At 38.9% G+C, this 15,604-nt stretch overlaps 1 protein-coding gene and 1 non-coding gene across 2 annotated transcripts; both read right to left on the bottom strand.

Moving 5' to 3' along the window:
* Window positions 1-2,334: 2,334 nt before the first annotated feature.
* Window positions 2,335-2,406, bottom strand: TRNAS-GGA. Its single transcript has one exon. It is a non-coding gene; the product is annotated as a tRNA-Ser (tRNA).
* An 8,739-nt stretch (window positions 2,407-11,145) lies between these two features.
* Window positions 11,146-13,426, bottom strand: LOC120868477 (Bardet-Biedl syndrome 4 protein homolog). The gene has a single exon (XM_040247295.1). The coding sequence runs from the start codon at window positions 13,137-13,139 to the stop codon at window positions 11,853-11,855; it is 1,287 nt and encodes a 428-aa protein (XP_040103229.1). The 5' UTR covers window positions 13,140-13,426; the 3' UTR covers window positions 11,146-11,852.
* Window positions 13,427-15,604: the final 2,178 nt, after the last annotated feature.

Below are 15,604 nucleotides of genomic sequence, written 5' to 3'. Positions count from 1 at the left end.
CATTGCCTTTCTTTGGGATTGGAATGAAAACTGACGTTTTCCAGTCCTGTGGCCACTGCTGAGTTTTCCAAATTTGCTGGCATATTGAGTGGAGCACTTTCACAGCATCATCTTTCAGGATTTGAAATAGCTCAATTGGAATTCCATTACCTCCACTAGCTTTGTTCGTCTTATTGCTTCCTAAGGCCCATTTGACTTCAGGTTCCAGGATGTCTGGCTAATATTATCAGTTTTTCTTCAAAGAAATCCCATTAGAGAGGTATTAGAAAAACAATGGGTTAGCATTTCAGAAATTACCTATGCAAAATGGTACCATAAATTATAATAATGGAATAAAATTAACTTTGATTAGTTACAATATACCAGGCCTCAGTATTCTATACAGATGTTCTCATTGTTTCCTCACAAAATTAAGTGCCATCATATTTCCCATTTTGTGGATGAGAAAGCTGAGGCTCCAAGAGGCAGATTCACACAGAGGCAATCCAAGCCTCTCCATTTAGCCACCACACACATAGCGACCCACGTGGTTTGGGTAATGTTGGTATGGTGGCTAAATGGCACCTTTCCAAATAATATATCTGCATCCTTACCCTTGGAATCTGTGAATGTGACCTAATTTGGAAAAAGGGCCTTTGTGGATGTAATTAAGAATCTGGAGATGAGATCATCCAATGTTATCCAGATGAGCCTTAAATCCACTTAAAGCCATTTTTATAGGAAATAAAAGAGAGACACACAAGGAGAAGAGGAGACATCTGTGTAAAGACAGAGGCTGAGACTGAAGTGATGCATCCATACTGTAGAGGTGCCTGGAGCCACCAGAGTCTGGAAAAGGCAAGGAAAGAGTCTCCCCTAGAGCACTCAAGAGGAACACAACCCAGTCTACATTTTGATTTTATATTTCTAGCCTCCAGAACTATGAGAATAAGTTTCTGTTGCTTTAAACCACTAGGATTGTGGTAATTTGTTATGGCAGCTTTAGGAAAATACAGTTGACCTTTAAACAATGCAGCAGTTAGGCGATTAACAAGTTAGTACCTTGCTCAGCTGAAAATCCAAGCAACACTTTACAGTCTGCCCTCTATACCACAATCCTGCATCCCCAGAATCAACCAACTACAGATTGTGTAGTGCTATAGTATTTATACTGAAAAAAAAAACTATGTATACGTGTATCTGTACAGTTCAAACCCATTTTGCTCAAGAGTCACCTGTAATACAGTTGGTTTCTTAGCTTAGGCTGCCAGAACATAATTGCATAAACTGAGTGCATCATCAGCAACAGGAACTTATTTTTTCACAATTCTGGAGGATGGAAGTCTAAAGTCATGCAGTGAGCATGATCAGATTCTGGTGAGAGCCCTCTTCCAGGGTCTCTTTTATAAGGGCACTAATCTCATTCATGAGGGTTCCACTCTCATAACCTTATCACTTTCCAAAGACCCCACCTTCTAATACCATCACACTTGGGGTAGGATTTTACCATACTATCTTGGGAAGACATAAACATTCAAACTATGATAACTGGTAAAGGTGCTTGTTTTGTTTTTTTTTTAATTTAGGGGGCTTCTGGATGGCCACAGTTTAGAAGAAAGAATAATTCCAAGGAGTCAATTGAATGATTTTTAAATTAAAAGCCTTTTTATTATTGCTATTTAAAGGATCATTCAGTTCAGTTCAGTTCAGTAGCTCAGTAGTGTCCGACTGTTTGCAACCCCATGACTCGAAGCATGCCAGGCTTCCCTGTCCATCATAAACTCACGGAGTTCACCCAAACTCATGTCCATCGAGTCAGTGACGCCATCCAGCCATCTCATTCTCTGTTGACCCCTTCTTCTCCTGCCCCCAATCCCTCCCAGCATCAGGGTCTTTTCCAGTGAGTCAGCTCTTTGCATCAGGTGGCCAAAGTATTGGAGTTTCAGCCTCAGCATCAGTCCTTCCAATGAACACCCAGGACTGGTCTCCTTTAAGATGGACTGGTTGGATCTCCTTGCAGTCCAAGGGACTCTCAAGAGGCTTCTCCAACACCACAGTTCAAAAGCATCAATTCTTCGGCACTCAGCTTTCTTCACAGTCCAACTATCACATCCATACATGACCACTGGTAAAACGATAGCCTTGACTAGACAGACCTTCGTGGGCAAAGTAATGTCTCTGCTTTTGAATATGATCTAGGTTGGTCATAACTTTCCTTCCAAGTAGTAGTGAAGTTGCTCAGTCGTGTCCGACTCTTTGCGACTCCATGGACTGTAGACTACTGGGCTGCTCAGTCCATGGAATTCTCCAGGCAAGAGTACTGGAGTGGGTTGCCATTTACTTCTCCAGAGGATCTTCCCAACCCAGGGATCGAACCCAGGTCTCCTGCATTCCAGGCAGACACTTTAACCTCTGAGCCACCAGGGAAGACTCCAAGGAGTAAGCGTCTTTTAATTTCATGGCTGCATTCACCATCTGCAGTGATTTTGGAGCCCCCAAAAATAACGTCTGACACTGTTTCCAGTTCCCCCATCATTACTACGTGTCAATACACTTTTTAGAGGATCAAAGGTCTTTTATCATTTGAACTTAATATCATTAGTGGAGCAAAACCTCATAATATTATAAAATAACATCAAAACAATGGTTTTCAGCTAAAGCTTTTGATTACTATTAAAAACAATTGTTTTAAAAAACAGAATATTTTCTAATATTTTAGTACTTTATAGCAGTAATCAACTGTCTTTTAAAATCATATTTAACTGAATTTTTCCCAGAAAAAATCATTTATTCAACAGCAGTGAGATACTGTATTATCACGTAAAACTGTCTTTAGCTTTACTATTAGAATATATGTTGGTGATCCCTGACCAATATTTTCTCAATGAGTCAAATTTAAGATTTCTAGCATATAAAGGGGGAAATCTCTATTTTAAAATTTTCAAACTTATTATAACTTCTTTCTCTATGTTAATGTGTTCTCTTTGATGGATCACCAAAGATAATACATACTCTTCTCCAAAGGTAATTTAGAGACCTCACATTATTCTTTCACCATATTATAAAGGATAAGTGGCTTTGATACATGGCTTCATTCCCTCTTACTATTTACCACTATGGCGGATCCTGATTTGAAACACCATAACTCACTCAACATAATTATGCCCTATTTTATAGCTTGCTGCATTATATTTGAAAAGTACATTATTCACTGTGATTTGAAAACATTCAATAAAATAAGTGTGACTGTGTTAATTTAGTTAATGCTTCAAGCAAGTGCAGATAATATTAAAATGAATGTTTTCTTTGCTAGCAACACACACTGGAGTGAAAAAGAAGTCATTTATTTTGAGGATTAGTCATGTTATACTAGTATCTAACAAATAGTGAGATAAATAGCAGACATTACATTTTATTTTAATGCCTCATAAAGAAAAAAGGAACAGGAGATGCAGTTAGTTCATTAAAAATAAGTACAATTTTACCCTCTTACAGTAATTTCAAGGTACTGTGATGTGATCATGAGCTTTCTAATCAAATAGATACGTTTTAAGCTTTGCTTCACTACTAAATCACTAAGCAATTCAGCATATAGTAATTAATCTCTCTGAAATTTTATTCTTACCTGTATAATGGGAGAGTATCTACTAACTTCTGGGTCAATGTGAAAATTGAATGCAGCAAGTGAGAAAGGAAGTTAATAATGACTGACAGATAGTAAATAATCATTACATGATTGACAGTGTTGTTGTTTTTGAATCTACCTTTAGAATCTGAAGCACTGACAGAACAATTGCATGATTTGTGAGTCTTCTTATCATTCCTTTTCTCAATGTCTCTTCTCAGATTCTATTACCATTTCTTTGTATATTTACCTTATTGCTTATAGATTCTATTATTGAGAATTAATCATAAATTTGAGATGTCTTACACAACTGACTGTATCATTATCATGTGACTTCTTAATATTTTTAGGCCACCAAATTCACTTAAGAGATATAGAATCCATAATAAATGAGAAAAAACACACAGCTGATCCTTGAATAATGCAGGGGTGAAGGGTGCTGACTTCTGCACAGTTGAAAATTTGCACATGACTTTTGACTCCCCAGAAACTTAGCTACTAATAACCTACTATTGACTGAAAGCCCTGCTGATAATATAAATAATAAGTTAACACATACTTTGTGTATTATATGTACTCTATACTATATTTTCTTACAATAAAGTAAGCTAGAAAAAATATTAAGAAAATAATAAGAAAAAAATACATTTATAGCACTGTACTATATTTATGGAAATCATGTTTTATGTCATCTGTTTATATCATCTGTCAGTACCTACATCAACATTGAATGTATTGAATGTTGAAATACTAAAACACTGTAGATGTTATACATATTACCAACACTAGACATTAGAAATGAAAATGTGGTCTGATAAAGAAAATCATATTTATTTACAGATGCAACAGTTCATGCGTTGATAATGAAGAAACAGCAATATGATGGCTTTATGGTAGCCTGGTATAATCGATAGGATTGCTTCACAGTAGCCTACCTTATACACTAATGGATAAATTGTTATAAAAATGTTATGGTACACAATATTACATTCATATTTATAAGACAACATTGGAAACATTGTTATATTTTTTAAAAACCACTTACTTGTGATGATAGGTTAATACACAGTTTCTCTCATTATGAGAGAGGGGCATGCTCTACAGTAATGTAATTCTTTGAAAGCAAAATAATAAAACAGTTAAAAAAAAAAAACTAACACATTACCAAGTTTGTATTAAATACCGTTCCCCAAGGCAATGGCAACCCACTCCAGTACTCTTGCCTGGAAAATCTCATGGACAGAGGAGCCTGGTAGGCTGCAGTCTGTGGGGTCTTGAAGAGTCAGACACGACTGAGCGACTTTACTTTCACTTTTCACTTTCATGCATTGGAGAAGGAAATGGCAACCCGCTCCAATGTTCTTGCCTGGAGAATCCCAGGGACGATGGAGCCTGGTGGGCTGCCGTCTATGGGGTCGCACAGAGTCAGACACGACTGAAGTGACTTAGTAGCAGCAGCCGCAACACCTATGTAAGGATAGACTGTCCACTTCAATACAAGTCTTGCACACAATGTTCTACATGGTGAATATTTAGGCGATGATGATAGTGACAAACATCTCATACAGTTCTTGCCATATAGTATTACATTTTCACACTCACAGACATATACAACAGGTAAGTTGACTAACTATACTGCGTGATGATTACTTTCTATTCATTAAGGGATACTGGATCATCATAAAGGCCTTCATCCTTGTTGTCTTCACATTGAGTAGGCTGAGGAGGAAGAGGACAGGAGAGGTTGGTCTTGCTGTCTCCAAGGTGGCAGAAGCAGAAGAGACAGAGGGAGTGGAAGGGAAGGCAGGGGAGACAGATACACTCAGTGTCCTTAGTAATTTCCATCTGAATATTTTGCTTTTCCATTTCTCTAAAAATGTTTCTGTATGGTACCAATTATTTTTTCACCATTTCCTTTAGTTTCAGTGCTTATATCACAGAAGGCTCTGTGTCATAAAAGAAGTCAAAAGCAGTCTTGGGTAATCAAAACCCTTCTGCCAGATTGCCTAACGTCGATTTGATTTCTGGCACTGTTTCTTCTATGTCTTCTTTCTTATCATGTGCCACTGGTTCAGAAGTACTCATCTCAATCACATGGGCTTCTGTGCATTTCTCTGGTGTGGTGTCTATTAACTTCAAAAGCCATATCTCGAAACCTTTCACCCTCATCTTTTTCCCCATATCCATAACCTTTTTCATGATTCCCTTGTTTGGCTCTGTAATAAATCCTGTGAAGTCATGCACAACAACTGGAAACATTTTTTCCAGCAGGAATTTATTGTTTTAGGCTGGGTGGCTTTCATGACATTTTCTATTACAAAAATGATATCCTCAATGGTGAGATTTTTCCAAGCTTTCATGGTGTTCTCTCTGTTGAAGTTCTCTTCCATTGCACTGACAATCTTTTCCATAGAGTACCATGTGTAATGAGCCTTAAAGGTCCTTGATTTACAGGCTGAATTGGAAACATTATGTTTGGGGGCAAGGAGACTACTTTGATGCCTTTGGTGTTGAACTCACAGGGTTCAGGGTGGCCAGAAACATTGTACAATAGTGAAAGAACATTAAAAGGCAGCCCTATACATGTAAGATACATCCTAAGTTCAGGGACAAAGAATCAGTGGAATAAATCCAGAAAATTTGATCTCATTGTTCAGGGCTTCTTATTGTACAACCAAAAGACTGGCATCTGGTATTTATCTTTTTCTTTCAAGACCCAGGAGTTTGTGGCTTTATAGATAACGGTAGTCTTGATCATAAGCTTAGTAATTTTCTTAATGGTGTCTGGTAACTCGTCTGCTGCCTCTTGGTCAGCAGAAGCTACTTCTTCTGCCATCTTGACATTTTTAAAGCCAAACCTCTTTATAAAATGATCAGACCATTCTACACTTGCATTAAATTCTCCAGTTTTAGATCCTTCACCTTCTTTTTGTTTTAAGTTGTCATATAATGACTTTGCTTTTTCTTGAATCATATTAGAGTCTACAGATGTGACTTTCTTAGAGCAAACCTGAACCCACATAAGAGCTGCATTTTCAATAAGAGATAAAAAGGTATTTCATGAAAAGTACAAGGTTTTCATGCCTTCTGTCCTGGCTGCAGTGACAGAGTGACAGTTTCATGGAGGAATTTCCTTTTTTTGGGGGGGGGGTTGTCCTTTTGCTGGATTCATCTATCTTGGAATGGTGGGCAACCATCATTGCAGACCTCAATCTACAGTACATATTAAACAATTAAACTTTTTCTTGTTATGCCATGAGTTTTCTGTTTCTTGGGAGCACTTCTAGCATCACTGGGGCACCATGGTGTTATTCAAGGCTATGGTATTGCACTAAACACTATGAAAAACACACACGAATCTCAAGAGTACAGTTTTTATTGCAATATGCAATTTCTTGGAGAGATGAGCTGTTCATGTGGAGATGATTAGAATTACAAAGTATCTCAAGAAAATACTTGCAACACTTGAGTTCTCTGCAATAGCAACAGGAGGTGGCTACAGAATTATTACAGTAGGACAACATGTACTATTTAACTTGATGTAGTTAAGATTTGGGCTTCCCTGGTAGCTTAGCTGGTAAAAAATCTGCCTGCAATGCAGGAGACCCTGGTTCTCCTGGGTCAGGATAATCCCCTGGAGAAGGGATAGGTTCCCCACTCCATTATTTGGACTTCCCTAGTGGCTCAGATGGTAAAGAATCAGTACTTCATCTTTTTGTTTGTTTACATTTCCTTCAACTGTGAATGCTACCATGTATAATGTGTGTGCATAAGTTTTTATAAAGTTTAAGAGACAATCAATCCCAAAGGGGCCAAGCACAGAGATGAAAATGGTTCCAAGGAACTAGGTCTGTAAATAGCGGTAAATATATGAAGACAACTGATAAGATGAGCCTGATAAAGACCCTGTAAGTAGAGCCACAGACTTGTCTGTGGTCTTATTCATGGACATGAATATGAAGCCCTTAAAGGTGTCAGATTAGTCCAAAGATACAAATAGGAGACACCATCATCCCCTCAATAGCTGACTTTGACAAATATTAGTTTAAAAGAGAGCTTTCAGTCTTGCCTTCATCGAGTGTTCTCTGAGAACTTGTCCTTGCAGGATGATATACTAAACGACTTTCTGTAGTCACTTCAAGCTGACAATAAAACTTACCTTTACTAAAAAGCAATTCATTGCCAGACCCAGGGCAAAAACATATAAGAAGAGTCTAGAATATTATTTTTTGTCATACCAATATGCTAGGAAACTATGGAGTTACTGGAGTTGTGTCAAAAGAACTCAAGGGTCAACTTTAAGAAGCTCTCACTAGCCAAAGATGAGAATATTTGAGTATAAATAAAGAAAACTGCAACTAATAGAAAAAAATACACTTTATACACATAAATTCATAATAATATTTTTAATAATAATAACTAGTTAGAATATTAGGATACTTAATATTATTAAAATAAATAATATTATTTTAAATAATAATATTAAATAAAATATTTAATATTTTTAAATACTAATAAAATCTTAAGATCCTTCTCCTCCCTAGGAGGGTCTTAGGGTTTCAACTTATTATTTTGGAAACTGGTAAAAAAGGAATAGAATTAAAAATCTTTTGTTCTGTTAAACCATACTGTACCTCAAGATAACTCAATAGCTGATGAGGGAGCTCATAAATGAGAATGAGTTGATGGAATTCCTTAACCTCTGATGAATTAATGGATCTGGGGAGTGATCATACATGGCTCATAGCATCACAACCAGACATCATATGTCTCAGGATGGAAGTATGCATCAACTATGCAATAAAAATCTTATCACACCTCTCAATCTAACTTCCATATCACAGAGGACAGAGAAACTTAAAACTGACAGCATAGGAAGCAATCTGATCTACAAAATCCAACCTGTGGAAAAGGTATACAGGACAAAAATGCATTTTTTCAACAAATAAATTTCAAAAAAAGAAGAAAAGATTACATTAAGAGATACTTAAGAAACTAATCTAATCTAAAATGCTCCTGCTGCTGCTGCTGCTAAGTCGCTTCAGTCATGTCCGACTCTGTGCGACCCCAGAGAGGGCAGCCCACCAGGCTCCCCCATCCCTGGGATTCTCCAGGCAAGAACACCAGAGTGGGTTGCCATTTCCTTCTCCAATGCTTGAAAGTGAAAAGTGAAAGGGAAGTCGCTCAGTCTGTCTGACTCTGCGACGCTATGGACTGCAGCCTACCAGGCTCCTCCATCCGTGGGATTTTCCAGGCAAGAGTACTGGAGTGGGGTGCCATTGCCTTCTCCGAATCTAAATGCTAACCTAATCTTATTTGGATCTCGATTAAACAATGTTCTAAACAGAAAGAAAAGGGGTGAGAGAGACAGATTTGGGGGAAAGAGAGACTGGGCAATTGGGAAAACATAAATACAGTCTATAAACTAGATGAAATAGGACTTGTTGCTAGTATTTTTAGGTGTGATAATAACATTAAATTTATGTTTTAAAGAGCACTATTTATCTTTAAGAGATATATACCGAAGTATTTACAGGTGGAAAGACACAATGTTTGGAATTTCTTTCAAAAGAATCTGGAAAGAACTGGAGGAACATAGATCAAATAAGTTTGACCGTGAGTTGATCTTTGTTAAAGGTAGATGATGGGGACTTATTATATTTTCTCTACTTTAAACTTAAAATTTTCTATAAATTTTTTTTAAATTATTGAACTTGATGGCACTCTTTTAGGATGAATTTTGTTGTTAGAATCACAATTCTAAATATGTTAAAAGTTATCAAAAGGAATGAATGTTGCTGTAATGCCTCCTTACAAATTTGATATGGATGACAAATAACACATAAAAAGTGCCTATCCATTTTCCTGCACATCAAATTTGTTCAATAAATAACGAAAGTGAAAAGGAAGAAGTGTTAGTCACTCAATCATGTCCAACTCTGTAATCCCATGGGCTGGAGTCTACAAGGCTCCTCTGTCCCTGGCATTTCAAGGCAAAAATGTTGGAGTGGGTTGCTGTTCCCTTCTCCAGGGCATCTTCCTAACCCAGAGATCAAACCCACATCTCCTGCATTCCAGGCAGATTCTTTACTGTCTAAGCCACCAGGGAAACTAATAAATAGTGGTTATTATATGTTTGATCATTGTGGTATCCAAAGTGAGTGCTGCTGAAAAGACAAAGTAGAATCTTCCTGGAAATGTGGTAAATTGAGATTATGCCAGAAGCATCATCTCTGAACAAAATAGAGGAGAAGCTGTTCCCCAAAAGAAACAGGAAAATTTGTATGTTCCAACACAGGTGAAAGAACAGAGCCTGGGTAGCAAAGAAACAAATATCCACCCTTTGGAGAAAACAGGAAATTTCTGTTTTAAGCCTAACACTTGACTTCATATAAACTAAGGATTCAGTACTAATAGGGTAACACTGGTAACAGGTAAATTACATCCTAAATCCAAACTAAATTTTTATACAAAGATTTAGAGTATATGTAACGGTGATTAATTTTTAGTCAGATCACACAACAATTTAAAGTTTTGAGTTCCTAAAAATATACATCATTATCTGCTTTCTTTTTTTTTTTTTCATTATCTGCTTTCTAATGTCAGTTTGAGAATGTGTCAATTTCTCACAGTTTACATCAACTGAAGAAAATTTCACTGTCAAAATTATAGGATAAGTTTTTGAACAAAATGCCTAAGATTATAAATCCATTATTGAAAGACTACAATCTACTCTGCCATGCACACTTAAAAAGTGTCTGACTACAATGAAAAAAAAAAGCCTCAATATTTGAAATTTTGTTCATATGATGGCTTATAATCTGATTTGGAAAAAAATGTTGACTTTTTTACATGGTTAAGATTTCAAAAGTGCTTAATTTCTTACAGAAGTCAGTCTGTATCAGAAAACATCACTACAGCAATCATTACACTAGTAATGGTGAAATTAAACTTGTTTACTGAAGGCCTCACTAAAAAATTGTTCAAAAGATATAGGAGGAACTTGGCGGGGTCGGGGGGGGGGTGAAAATTATTTGAAAGATACAACACAGTAATGCAGCATATATGTATCAGATTCTTCCTTTCTCCAAGAACTGTCCTAAATCTTTGGCCTACAATGATGAATAGGGTAAAATACCATCCCCTCCTTTAGTACACACTAAAGAGAAGACCTCTGTCTAAAGAATGACGGTATGATCAAATGAATGCCATGGAAGAGGCAAAAACTCAATGCTGTGCAGGATGGAAAAGAAGTGCTAAGGTTTCCTTGAGGGCTGGGACTAAGGAAAGTTGTAGAAAAGATAGGAGACTGTAAAAAGAGTCATTAGATTACATACTCCAAATTAATAATTCAAACTTGTAGAGATATGGTCACGTAATACACATATTTTTAGAAAGATTACTCCAGCAACAATGTGAAAATAGATCAGAGTGAGTGAGGCTGAAACAGGAACACAAGAAGAAAGATATTTCAAGAGGGAAGAATTGAGATGGGTAAATAGACAAGAAAAATATAAGAGAGGATATTTATTTTTTTTTTCTTCCAGAAACATTTTATTGTGATCCCTTACACATTAATAACAACTTTTCCCAAAAGGATGTGCATAATCTTTATTCTGAAAAGGATATATAGATAATGTATTGCTAGCATCTGGTCAGTGGTATCACTGAATGTCTAAAATCTCCTCTCTTAAGAAGCTCCTCCTTTTGTTTTTCCCCAATCCTTGGTGCTGATACCAGACCAGCCCTTTCTCTCTTTTCATACTGACATGATCTGGCTTTGCACTCTGACCTCGCTCAGGAACAAGCTATAGGGACTTTTTCTGGATTCTTCTGGGCAAGTGCAGCTGAGATACTCAATAGACTGGGCCACAATTTAAAAAGCTTTTTTTTTTTTTTCATCTTCTAAATTTCTACTATTAGAACTGGATTATTAATTCAAGATTTGTGTTTGCCTTGGTGGCCAATATACCTACCACACAGCCCAAGAATCACCTCAGCTAAGCCAAGACTCTGTCATGACGGCAGAGGTCTGTCTCAGACTTTTCTTCCACAAAGGGCTCAGTCAGCAGGAAATAAGTCCTTTCCTAGCTCATGGGGAGCCAGGGGGTATGAAGGCTTCCGGCTCCTGGTGATCATCATAACACGTTCTCGTACATGCCGGCCGCCATGCTGCCTGTGTCATGGAACCTTTCCTAATCTTGTGGGTCCTCGCCAAAGCAAGCCCAGCTCCGGGGTCATCCTACACCTATTTTTCTCTGGTTTGTGCTGATGCTTCCGTGGGTTGTGCTTCCACAGTGGGCTCTGGCTCCAGAGGAAGGGATGGTGGCTTTGTGAGCTGGGATGTTCCTCCAGCACCTGAGGAGAGCTTCCTGTATGTGGCTGCTGAAGACATTGCCTGTCCTAGGGCTTGATTAGAGCCCAGAGGCTGCTGGAAACAGGTGGCTTTACTAGTTGAAGCAGTCTGGTGCTTTGATTTGGGATCTTTAACTGGTTTAGTCCAGACCAGTGCCTCCCCGACCTGTAGAGCAGCTCCGAGCTTCTGGGCTACCTCCACCATCTCCAGATCAAATTCCAGAGAGCTACTACCCTTGAGTAGGTCGACTTTCTTCTCCATCTCCCGATACTGGGCCAGGGCGTCCCTCTTCTCACCCTGGTTATACAGCAGCACAGCGTAGTTCAGGTTCACTAAAGGGTTACACTTATCAAGGCGGACTGCTTCTTCATAGGCTCTCTTGGCATTCTCTGTATCCTCCAGATTGGTCAGAGCCACAGCCAAGAGCATGTACAGCTCCCCCATCTTCGGCTGGAAGTTGATGGCTGCGCTGAGGAAATGGAAAGCGGATGCATACTGCTGCATAGTCAAGTGGACAAGGCCCAAATTATAGAGAATCTTCCAGTCTAAAGGCGCCAGGTAGTTGGCTCGTTTCAGGCAGCTGATGGCTGCCACATATTTCTTCTTGCCAAAGAAGCACATTCCGATGTTATTCCAGAGTGGAGGGCTTTCTATAACAGCACACGCTACAACTTTGTATTTGGTGAGGGCAACATCAAAGTCCCCGTGGGTCTGCATCATGCTGACTGCTGCCAAGATGGCCTTGTAGTTGGTAGGGTCGTAAGTCAGTGTGTTTCCAAGATGTTCAAATGCCTTCTGGTAAATGCCGAGCTGTAGGTAGAGTAATCCTAAAGTTGTAAGAAGTTCCGTATTTTCCGGTGAGAACTCCACTGCTTTCTTGTAGATTTCAACGGCCTTGTCCAAGTCTCCCTTCAGCAAGAAGATCTTGCCCAGCATTATGTACGTCAGATCATGTCTGTTAAGATGTAGGGCATTGTGCAACTGGTCTTGTGCCTTGTCAAACTGTTTCAGATAAATGTAGCAAACTCCTAGGTTATGACAGATTTCCCAGTCTTTCTGATTAAGTTTAGCTGCTTCATTATATACTTCAATGGCAGCTTTATGTTTTCCCAAAAGAAATAAAGATCTGGCCACCTGCTTGAGGTTATCAGCACACTGAGGGCTGAGAAAAGCACACATCTGAAAGAGTCTTAGGGATTCTTGGATATTTCCTTCCAGGCGAAATATCAAAGCTTGGACATAGACAGCATATTCACATAACCCGTGAGTCTCCTGAAGCTGTTCTTTGATAACAGCCTTGCATGCTTCATAATCCTTCTGGATATAATAGAGATGTATCAACCAGTTCTGCTTCTCCAAAATAGGAAACTCCGGAGCTGTAAATGTGTAAGCTGAATTTCTTGTACTCCAGATCACTGCTCAGTCAAATTCCCCCGCAGACAGTCTCTCTTCAGCCATCTTAGCCCCGCCCACCCAAGAGAGGATATTTAGAAGGTAGGATTCACAAGACTTTGTGAGTGAGCAAAAAGAGGGAAATAGAATGAGAAAAGCAGTTAAATCAATGGTTCTTATAGCAGGATACCTAGAACAGCAGCAGCAGCAGCCCCTGGGAACTTTTTAAGAAATATATATTCTTTAGCCTCACTCCAGACCTTCTGAATAATAAACTCTGGGATAGGGGCCCAACAATCCATGTTTAAGAAGCTTTCTGGGCAATTCTGATGCATGCTACAGTTTGAAAAGCACTTTCAGCTACAGTTGGTTCTCAAATCAGCTGCAAATTGCACAGGGATCTTAGAAAAAGAAAATTCCCATCCCAGAAATTCTCGTTGCACTGGGCCAAACTGTAACCTAGACGTCAGGACTTATATATTACTGGTGGTGATTTAGTCACTAAGTCATGTCCAACTTTTGCGACCGCATAGACTGTAGCCCGCCAGGCTCCTCTGTCCATGGGGATTCTCCAGTGAAGAATACTGAAGTGGGTTGCCATTTCCTTCTCCAGAGGATCTTCCCAACCCAGTAATCAAACCTGGTTCTCCTGCATTGCAGGCAGATTCTTTACCAACTGAGCTACAAGAGAAGCCTTGTGGCTTTCAGGTTTCTTAAAGGGGATGCACCCAGATTTTCATGGACTGGACTGTAGGTCCTTAATGCTGTACACTCTCTTCCCATTTAGCCAGTTACTGGAACACATGCCCGTTTGGAAGGGGCTTATCCATTCTACATTGCTGCAACCTCCTCCAGTCCCTATTAACCCAGTCACTGTTTCTGTACACAATATGGTTCCCACCCTAGGCCTTCTTAGATCTTAAGTCCATGGACATACACCTACATGATTTTTTTCTTCAGGACACACAGCTCCTATGGTGGGTCTCAGAAGACAGCAATCTCTCAATTTTGCCATGGGACATCCACTAAATTCAAGGGCCCCAACTCAGGCTATGGTCAAATACTGCTGTTTGCAAACCATTTGCCCCAAATGACTATGGATGGATCCACAAATAATCTTCACATCTAGGGCATGAGACCCTGGTGCAGGGGCCCTTCAGACTTTCCTAGGAAGCCTCAGGAAGCAATATGAGTAGGCCAGATTTACACTGAGAGCTGTTCGTTGTCCTCCTTCTATTTCCTTTGGGACACAAAAAGTTAAAGAGTAAAGGTAGCTTAAACAATAAGACCTAGGAGAGGAATGGAATAGGAAGTTGTCAGTAATACACACACAAACACACACACACATATATATATATACATTTTTTTGAATTCTTTTCTATTATGGTTTATCATAGGATATTGAATATAGTTCTCTGTGTTGTACAGTGAGACCTTATTGTTTATCCATTCTGCTGCTGCTGCTAAGTCACTTCAGTCGTGTCCGACTCTGTGTGACCCCATAGATGGGATTCTCCAGGCAAGAACACTGGAGTGGGTTGCCATTTCCTTCTCCAATGCATGAAAGTGAAAAATGAAAGGGAAGTCGCTTGGTCGTGTCCAATTCTTCACGACCCCGTGGACTGCAGCCCACCAGGCTCCTCTGTCCATGGGATTTTCCAGACAAGAGTACTGGAGTGGGGTGCCATCGCCTTCTCCGTTATCCATTCTATATATATATAAATTTACATCTGCTAACGCTAGCATCCTACTCCATCCCATCCTCATCCCTCCTCTTGGAAACAGTCTGTTCTCTATGTCCATGATTTGGTTTCTGTTTCATCAATAGGTTCATTTGTGAACCTATTTTAGATTCCACATGTAAGAGATCTTTTATTTGTCTTTTTCTTTCTGACTTTCTTTACTTAGTGTGATAATTTCTAGTTGCATCCTTGTTGCTGCAAATGGTATTATTTCATTCTTTGTGTAACTGAGTAGTATTCCATTGTATATATGGAGCAATTCTTGTTTATCCATTCATCTGTCAATGGACACTTAAGTTGCTTCTATATCTTGGCTATTGTAATAGGGGTGCTATGAACATACTGGTGCATGTACCTTTTTGAATTTGGTTGCTGGATCATATGATGATTCTATTTTTAGTTTTTTGAGGAACCTCCATACCGTTTTCTACAGTGGCTTCACTAATTTGCATTCCTACCAACAGTGTAGGAGGGTTGCCTTTTCTCCACACCCTCTCTGGCATTTGTTAT

Source organism: Oryx dammah, unplaced genomic scaffold, assembly GCF_014754425.2.
Source record: "Oryx dammah isolate SB20612 unplaced genomic scaffold, SCBI_Odam_1.1 HiC_scaffold_2, whole genome shotgun sequence".
In the NCBI taxonomy this organism is placed as follows: domain Eukaryota; kingdom Metazoa; phylum Chordata; class Mammalia; order Artiodactyla; family Bovidae; genus Oryx; species Oryx dammah.
The sequence above is the reverse complement of the archived record's forward strand: the minus strand, read 5'-3'. Positions and strand labels throughout refer to the sequence as shown.